Below are 9458 nucleotides of genomic sequence, written 5' to 3' on the forward strand. Positions count from 1 at the left end.
GACAGAACGCGTCTCCTTCCTGAGCGGTATGACGGCTGCGTGGTCCCATGGTGTTTATACTTGCGTACTGTTGTTGGTACAGATTAACGTGGTACCTTCAGGTGTTTGGAAATTGCTCCCAAGGATGAACCAGACTTGTGGAGGTCTACAATAGTTTTTCTGAGGTCTTGGCTGATTTCTTTTGATGTCAAGCAAAGAGGCACTGAGTTTGAAGGTAGACCTTGAAATACATCCACAGGTACACCTCCAATTGACTCAAATTATGTCAATTAGCCTATCAGAAGCTTATAAAGCCATGACATCATTTTCTGGAATTTTCCAAGCTGTTTAAAGGCACAGTCAACTTAGTGTATGTAAACTTCTGACCCACTGGAATTGTGATACAGTGAATTATAAGTGAAATAATCTGTCTGTAAACAATTGTTGGAAAAATGACTTGTGTCATGCACACCGTAGGTTTCTTAACCGACTGGCCAAAACTATAGTTTGTTAACAAGAAATTTGTGGAGTGGTTGAAAAACAAGTTTTAATGATCCAACCTAAGTGTATGTAAACTTCCGACTTCAACTGTATATCTCCCTCTCTAACTTTAAGCATCAGCTGTCAGAGCAGCTTACCGATCATTGTACCTGTACACAGCCAATCTGTAAATAGCACACCCAACTACCTCATCCCCATATTGATATTTATCTTTTTGCTCTTTTGTACCCCAGTATCTCCACTTGCACATCATCATCTGCACATCTATCACTCCGGTGTTCATGCTAAATTGTAATTATTTCGCCTTTATGGCCTATTTATTGCCTTACCTCCCTAATCTTCTACATTTGCACACACTGTACATAGAATTTTCTATTGTGTTATTGACTGTACGTTTGTTTATGTGTAGCTCTGTGTTGTTGTTTTTGTCGCACTGCTTTAATTTATCTTGGCCAGGTCGCAGTTGTAAATGAGAACTTGTTCTCAACTGGCCAACCTGGTTAAATAAAGGTGAAATAAAAAATACATTACTGTTTGGAATTGAGGTGCATTGACTTTCAAAACATGAATGACCAGTCCTAGGTCAAAATAGCAGCAACAATTACCTCCTCATCCTCCCTGAAATTTCACTCGGATTGGTATGTCAATATATTTTGAAAGGTCAAATATACTTCTTATCTTTATGCTGCAGAGGAAATAACTTATGAATTGAAATGTGTGGATTGGAAACATGCTAACTCTGGTCCAGGGTGTTATGTGTGGATTGGAAACATGCTAGCTCTGGTCCAGGGTGTTATGTGTGGATTGGAAACATGCTAGCTCTGGTCCAGGGTGTTATGTGTGGATTGGAAACATGCTAGCTCTGGTCCAGGGTGTTATGTGTGGCTTGAGCCTCGACTTCAACGGCCTGAATATTTCGATTAATATAACTGATATCAAATCAAACGACTATCATCAATTTAACGTATGCGTATTAATTTAATTCGCTAGTGATAGCCGTCGCTACTATGCTCCTATTTAGCCGTAATCATCACATTTCTGACCACCTTTTACTTGGCGATACTCCTCATTCTTGATTAGGAATGCACGGGTGTCTTATAAACGTCTGTGGCCAGTTGCAATTGGTACTCCAAAAAACGGAATATTCTGAAAAAAATGTAATCCACTTTTTGCACCACAGGAGGAGTTTCCTCGCCACTTTAGCTGCTGGAGATCTGGCATTTGGCATCTTTGCAGGAACTAGTCATTTGTAACACCTCGATCACACCGACAGTGTTTTTGCGCAAAATGGTAGAGCCTCATCGGGATATGTATGCAACATAAGTTCAACATTCACCTTCTGCTACCATTTCTGTCAAGCCGTCAACGCATACGTTCAATTTATTCAACGTATGCACCACACAGAACGTGGTTTCATATCTTTCTGAATATTTCCTCTTTATTGGAGTTCCACCTGCAACTGGACACAGAGGTTTATAAGACACCGGCCCCTTCCGAATCGAGAACAAAGAAAGTATCGCCAAGTAAAGGTTAGTCGAAAATATCTTTACAGCTAATAAACAGCATATTAGATATGCAGCTGAGGTTCGAGTTTACATGGCTACCCTCCATAGAGGATTTTTTTCTAATTATGTTTACTGACTGGCTTTAATATACTTTCGTTACTCGCAAACATAAGTGTTGCAGGAGTGCTGACAAACTTATTTATGTTTGCGCAAGTTGTCATTTGTCCAAAATACGAAATAAACTACTTTCGAGCACTCTGGTTGCCGTCAGACTAGCGCTCGTCCATGCGCACACAGATCCGACGCATGCCCATTGGCCTGCTCGCACATTGCGTCAAATCTCGTCAGAACTTTAACATATTTTACTTTGGTGAGTAAAGATGGAGGGCGTTGAAGCAGACTCGAGCCACATGTAATGCCATGGAGCAGAGCTAGAAACACGATAGTTGGCAACGTTAGCTAGCTAGCTAGCCATGATAGCCAGGACGTACAGTCTTGCTAGGCGGTTAGCTGTCTCTATCTAGTCGGAATAATAAGTAATGACAACAAAAATATTTAAAAATTGAACCCTTTAGAAAATGTATGGAAATTAGCTAAATTATTTTTGTTTATTCATTCAAACAAGACGAACAAAATACGAACTCCCCTCCATTTTCGCTCTTCTGTAAATTCAGTGACTGTTTGACCTGATTAGTCCTCCAACCTGACGTTTTTTGTGTGTAGTTGAGACCATAATAATAGAATATTCTATTAATAATAAAGAAGTGTTTTTTTCATAGTCTAAATATGTTTCATAGAAAAAAACGGACCCGATATTTATTAATTTCCCTCTGTGCAGAAATCTCTCATGTTTAGCAAAGAGCAGGGGTCACATGCAGGGGCTACAAAAATACATGTAAATTGATAATTTTCTATTTAACACATAAAGCTGCGACTTATAAAGGAGGCAACGTTATAATTCAATGTTATTACATGGCTCTTTACAAACCCCTTTCACCCACAACAAATAGTTTGGTATGCCTGCTGTCTGGTTGGCACATAGGCCATAGTTATATTTAGCTTGTGTTTTGCAAACTGACCTGACCTAATTTCCCCATTGGTAGCCAACAGAGAACCAGAGAAAGGTCGCACCAGAGAAAGTAAGACAAGGGGAGAACCGTGGCTGTTGTGACATGGCCTGCAGAAATCCAGAGCTGGTGCCGTATACTGTAAGAGCAACACCTTCTCCTGTGTTATGCCCCGATAACGACAGTTCCAACGAGGAGGCTGAGATAAATGTGATGATACCTGACACAATTCTTCACATAGAGACAGAATCCTTCTTTGTGAACCGTCAACAGCTGGCTCTTCAGAGCCCCTATTTCCGTGCACTTTTCTATGGCGGCGGCAGAGAGAGTGGCAAGCGCCACGTTGAGATCAAAGGTGTGGGTGTGGACCAGTTTCGTGTCCTGATGGAATACACCCAGACATCCAAGCTATCTCTCAGCAGAGAGAATGTCCTGAGGATCCTAGAGACAGCAGACTTCCTCCAGCTGGAGAGACCCAGGCTCCTATGTTGCAAGTTCCTGGAGAGAGAGCTGCATCTGAGCAACTGCTTGGGCATGATGTCCTACGCTTGGCAGCTGGGATGCCGGGAGCTCTATACAGCAGCACGTGAGGTGGCTCTAACCCACCTACCTGCTATCGCCACAGAGGAGGACTTCATGTATCTGTCCAAGGAGAGTGTGGCGGACCTCCTTGCCAGTGATAAACTATTTGTACCCAGGGAGGATCAAGCCTTGGAGATGACCTTACGCTGGGCAACCTTTGACCCCAGTCGGGAGGAGGACTTCATGGAGTTGGTGGAGCTGGTGCGACTAGAGAGCCTGTCTCTGCCCTACATCACTGATCTGCTCACCAGGCTCAAAGGGTCTGACCCACAAGCCAAACTCATCTGTAAACTGAATGACAATTTTCCTACTAGCTGGTCTATGTGCAGATCCATACCTCGGGCCAGAGAAACACTGTACATACTCGGAGGGCCCCATGACCAGGACAAACAGTCTCTCTACCAGTTTTACCCCCACAGTGGGAGATGGCAGTCTCATGCACCACTTCAGAGGAAGAATCTCACACAGTACTCTGTGGCAGCAGTAGGTAATGATTTGACAATTTGACTCCCTTTCAGAAGTTAAACACCCTTTCTTATTCTGAATAAATTACGTCAGCTAAAGTGATCCATGAACTTACTATCAGTATGCTATCGGGAGTATGTATACTTGAATAAGCCATAGGAGTCATAATTCAAGTAATTTATGTCAGCCTCTTGTTTCTTCCTCTCCCAGGAGAAAACATTGTAGTCACCGGAGGCAACTTCCGTGATGAGATCTTTTGGTACAGCGTGGACTGGGTGCGGATATTCCAGTGTGGGAACGAGCGCTGGGTGGATGGCCCTCCGCTGCAGAAGTCCAGGCACAGCCACTGCTCTGTGGGCCTGGGGCAGGAGCTGTACGTCCTGGGGGGCACCATAGACGAGGGGCCTGTGGCCCACGTGGAGAAGCTGCCGCTGGGGGCACAGGGCTGGGAGGATGTCAGCCCCATGGTGCGGGCTGTGGATAGGGCTGCCACCGTTGCTCTGGATTTGTGTATCTATGTCGCCTGTGGACTGGATGAGAATGGGGAGGTGTACAGCGGCATTCAGAGATACCTGGTGAAGGAGGACCAATGGGACGTTGTCACCTACTCCCCTCTGCCCAGGTAAGTGAAATCAGAGCTTGCACTAGTTCTGCTAGGTTGAAAGTCATGGAACTAGCTAGGTTGCATCAACAGACTTTTGTCTGGGGCAGGTTCCTTATAAAAATAGATTTATGTCCCGTAGGTATGACCTTCTTGCAACAGTGCTCAACGGGGCCCTCTATCTCCTGGGAGGTCAGGCATTGCGGCTAGATGTGGAGACAGACGAATGGACAGTTCTAGAAGAAGAATGTCTGGACAGAAAGTTCTTTGGTGGCTGCACCACAGTCAATGGGCAGATCTACCTGCTGAGTGAGCGAAAGATGAACAAAGCATTCCCCAACATGGTACTGATGGATCCTTACATCGACACCTGCATGGAAATAGACAATGCCATACCCTGTCCTGTGCCTCTCCGTGGCTGTGTTACCATGCGCTTGGTCACATGACACTGGTGAGTTGCCAGTAAGCATTTAGCAGTTCACATCCTTCTCACCAACTCCCTCTCCCCAATATAAGAGATATTCTATTGAAATGGTCAGATACTTATCAGCTATTGATTTTGCTTTTGAATGAAAAGGTACAAACACATTTATCAATAGTTTGATAAAAGTTATTTATTGATTTTGTTGAACTGGCCAGAGTGAACAAACTTATGAGGTGTGTGCATTCAGAACAAGACTAGTCATGTGTTCTTGCCATTTGTATCGTTGCACTAGTAGAACTTTTAATAAAATAAACATCCAATAATCATGATTGAAGGCCCAGTGCAGTCAAAAATGTGATGTCCCCGTGTTTTATATATGCAGTACATTTCCACACTATGAGGTTGTGACATTTGAAAATGCTGATAATGCCCTTCATCCCACCAAAATAGTCAAACATTTCAGGCGGTCTGTTCAAACAGCTCTTACACTAAAAGGGCATTATCATAATTTTCACAATTTCACAGTTAATAGACCAATAAGAAAGAGAGTAACAAACCTCTCTGCCAATAACAGCTAGTTTTCAGTTTTCCCCTTCCCACTCAGTCCACTCCCAGACAGTTCTAGCTAAATTCTTGCTTGAGAAATTGCTCTTTGCTAAGAAGATGTTTTTGACCATAACAACTAACTGTGAACTTTAATATCTTCAAAACAAAGCAACTGTTTAGGTTATGCAGAGGTTGTTGATTCTGCTCTTCACAAGTCCTCACTGTCAGCCCTTGCTATGGAAACAACATTTCCCTAGTATAACATAAGGGTGTAACACTGGTGTTACAGTACAAAAGCAGCATTAAGAGAGTGAGGCACACCTAGACCCTGGTAACAACATAGTCAGTCTCAAAGAAGTGTGTTCCTACCCTGGTCCCAGATCTGTATGTGCTTTAGTCATCTCATCTGATTATCGCTGTCATTGCATGACAAGCTCATACAGATCTCTTATTCCAGTGTGAGACGATAGAGATGATTGTGATTGACACGTCTCTGGGCAAAAGAGTCATTCCAAACCCCCATCTTTTCACAGCACAGTAGTATCATGTCTTTAGTGCTTGAACGTTTTGTCAATCTAATGACATCACATTTTTGCAAAAGCTCCTGTAAACAATATGAGTAGTAAAATTGTATCGATTGAGACCTTATTCCAGGTATAGATTCAGACAGAATCTAAAACATTGTCATATTTTGTAACAAGTGCTTGTGACCGACAAAGTATAAAAGTTCAGTAGCACAGAGTAAAACAACCTGTTGGTGAAACATGCTGCAAACTCCTCTCTGTCACAGGGATATTCATATAAAACAATTATAGAAAAACATTATTTTTCCCCCCAAGGTTTTTCTTATAAAATGTTAAATGCCTGGTCATGACGCTGCTCCATAAGGCAGGGTTTCCCAAACTTGGTCCTGCCCCCCCGCCCCAACGAATAGGCATGTTCTCATTTTCTTCACTAGAGGGCGATATCACAATTCTAACAAGGAATATGGCCAGTATGACAAATTGATGACAAAAATGAGAATGCTTGGGAAGTTTGTATAAATTGTCAGCTAAAACCACAAAGCTACAGTAACTGCACATTTCATTCTAGAGGCTGTCAATGTTGCCTGAGATATTCTTAATTTTAATAAAAAGCTAATTGTTTAAATGTATACATTTTTCTAAATTCTACCATCATACTTGTGTTATTAATGTCAGTTGTTAGTATAATGAACAAAAAGGCCATAGATTACTAGGTTGTTTCTTTTGATCTAAAAGTGTCACGCCCTGGCCATAGAGAGGTTTTTATTCTCTATTTTGGTTAGGCCAGGGTGTGACTAGGGTGGGCATTCTAGTTCCTTTATTTCTATGTTGGTGTGGTTCCCAATCAGAGGCAGCTGTCTATCGTTGTCTCTGATTGGGAATCATATATAAGTCCTTTTTCGTTTGGGTTTTGTGGTTAATTGTTCTCTGTTTAGTGTCTGCACCTGACAGGACTTTCGGTTTTCTCCTCTTTGTTATTTTGTTCGAGTGTTTTGAGTAATGAACACTTACCACGCTGCGTTTTGGTCCACTGGTTATTTAACCAGGTAGGCTAGTTGAGAACAAGTTCTCATTTACAACTGCGACCTGGCCAAGATAAAGCATAGCAATTCGAACACATACAACAACACAGAGTTACACATGGACAAAACATACAGTCAATAATACAGTAGAAAAATAAGTCTATATACAATGTGAGCAAATGAGGTGAGAAGGGAGGTAAAGGCAAAAAGGCCATGGTGGCGAGGTAAATACAATATAGCAAGTAAAACACTGGAATGGTAGATTTGCAGTGGAAGAATGTGCTCCTTTATTCAGTTCCCAGCTAGTCTCTCTGCCTACTCCTCAGGCTTGCTTTCCTCATCGCTACGCTCATCTTTCTCCATCTAAAATATATATATATATATATTTAGATGACAGGCCAAGGTTGTAAATCTCTCCCGAGAGGCGCAGTGGTCTAAGGCAGGGTCTGTCGCAGCCGGCCGCAACCGGGAGACCCATTGGGCGGCGGACAATTATCCCAGCGTCGTCCGGGTTAGGGGAGGGTTTGGCCGGCAGGGATGTCCTTGTCCCATTGCGCACTAGCGACTCCTGTAGCGAGCCGGGTGCAGTGCACGCTGACACAGTCGCCAGGTGTACAGTGTTTCCTCCGACACATTGGTGCGGCTGGCTTCCGGGTTAAGTGGGCGGTGTGTCAAGAAGCAGTACGGCTTGGTTGGGTTGTGTTTCAGAGGACGCACGGCTCTCGACCTTCGCCTCTCCCGAGTCCGTACAGGAGTTTCAGCGATGAGACAAGACTGTAACTACCAATTGGATACCAACGATAAACAGCTGCCTCTAATTGGGAACCATATTAGCACCAACATAGAAATAGGCATACTAGAACACCCCCTAGTCACGCCCTGACCTACTACACCATAGAGAACCAAGGGCTCTCTGTGGTCAGGGCGTGACAGCCAAATACGTTTAACCTCAGTTTTTCACAATTCCTGACATTTAATCCTAGTAAAAATTCCCTGTCTTAGGTCAGTTAGGATCACCACTTTATTTTGAGAATGTGAAATGTCAGAATAATAGAGAGAATGATTTATTTCAGCTTTTATTTCTTTCATCACATTCCCAGTGGGTCAGAAGTTTACATGCACTCAATTAGTATTTGGTAGCATTGCCTTTAAATTGGGTCAAACGTTTCGGGTAGCCTTCCACAAGCTTCCCACAATAAATTGGGTGAATTTTGGCCCATTTCTCCTGACAGAGCTGGTGTAACTAAGTCAGGTTTGTAGGCCTCCTTGCTTGCACACGCTTTTTCAGTTCTGCCCACAAATTTTCTATAGGATTGAGGTCAGAGCTTTGTGATGGCCACTCCAATACCTTGACTTTGTTGTCCTTAAGCCATTTTGTCACAACTTTGGAAGTATGCTTGGGGTCATTGTCCATTTGAAAGACCCATTTGCGACCAAGCTTTAACTTCCTGACTGCTGTCTTGAGATGTTGCTTCAACATATCCAAATAATTTTCCTCCCTCATAATGCCATCTATTTTGTGAAGTGCACCAGTCCCTCATGCAGCAAATCACCACCACAATATGATTCTGCCACCCCGGTGCTTCACGGTTGGTATGGTGTTCTTCGGCTTGCAAGCCTCCCCCTTTTTCCTCCAAACATAACGATGGTTATTATGGCCAAACAGTTCTATTTTTGTTTCATCAGACCAGAGGACATTTCTACAAAATTACAATCTTTGTCCCCATGTGCAGTTTCAAACCTTAGTCTGGCTTTTTAATGCCGATTTTGGAGCAGTGGCTTCTTCCTTGCTGAGCTGCCTTTCAGGTTATGTCGATATAGAACTTGTTTTACTGTGGATATAGATACTTTTGTACCTGTTTCCTTCAGCATCTTCACAAGGTCCTTTGCTGTTGTTCTGGGATTGATTTGACCTTTTCGCACCAAAGTACGTTAATCTCTAGGAGACAGAACGCGTCTCCTTCCTGAGCGGTATGACGGCTGTGTGGTCCCATGGTGTTTATACTTGCGTACTATTGTTTGTACAGATGAACGTGGTACCTTCAGGCATTTGGAAATTGCTCCCAAGGATGAACCAGACTTGTGGAGGCCTACAATTTTTTTCTGAGGTCTTGGCTGATTTCTTTTGATTTTCCCATGATGTCAAGCAAAGAGGCACTGAGTTTGAAGGTAGGCCTTGAAATACATCCACAGGTACACCTCCAATTGACTCAAATTATGTCAATTAGCCTATCAGAAGCTT

At 43.0% G+C, this 9458-nt stretch overlaps 1 protein-coding gene across 2 annotated transcripts; it reads left to right on the forward strand.

Annotated features, from left to right (window-relative positions):
* Nucleotides 1-1378: 1378 nt before the first annotated feature.
* On the forward strand, nucleotides 1379-5453 carry LOC120053409 (kelch-like protein 23). 2 transcript variants are annotated; one of them, XM_039000531.1, is made up of 4 exons: nucleotides 1379-2009; nucleotides 3089-4121; nucleotides 4310-4721; nucleotides 4843-5453. In XM_039000531.1, the coding sequence occupies exons 2-4, from the start codon at nucleotides 3158-3160 to the stop codon at nucleotides 5144-5146; spliced, it is 1680 nt and encodes a 559-aa protein (XP_038856459.1). In that variant the 5' UTR covers nucleotides 1379-2009; nucleotides 3089-3157; the 3' UTR covers nucleotides 5147-5453. The 2 variants fall into 2 exon arrangements, with proteins under 2 accessions (XP_038856459.1, XP_038856460.1); XM_039000532.1 differs by lacking the exon at nucleotides 1379-2009 and having other exon boundaries at nucleotides 2913-4121.
* The last annotated feature ends 4005 nt before the right edge of the window (nucleotides 5454-9458 follow it).

Source organism: Salvelinus namaycush, chromosome 9 (assembly GCF_016432855.1).
Source record: "Salvelinus namaycush isolate Seneca chromosome 9, SaNama_1.0, whole genome shotgun sequence".
NCBI lineage: Eukaryota > Metazoa > Chordata > Actinopteri > Salmoniformes > Salmonidae > Salvelinus > Salvelinus namaycush.

Bases quoted from the DNA above. Each gene is read 5' to 3' on its own strand.
- LOC120053409 (XM_039000531.1), top strand. From the start codon at position 3,158: ATGGCCTGCAGAAATCCAGAGCTGGTGCCGTATACTGTAAGAGCAACA. The intron at 4,122-4,309 runs GTAATGATTTGA...TTCCTCTCCCAG, and splicing joins GTACTCTGTGGCAGCAGTAG to GAGAAAACATTGTAGTCACC. The intron at 4,722-4,842 runs GTAAGTGAAATC...TATGTCCCGTAG, and splicing joins ACCTACTCCCCTCTGCCCAG to GTATGACCTTCTTGCAACAG.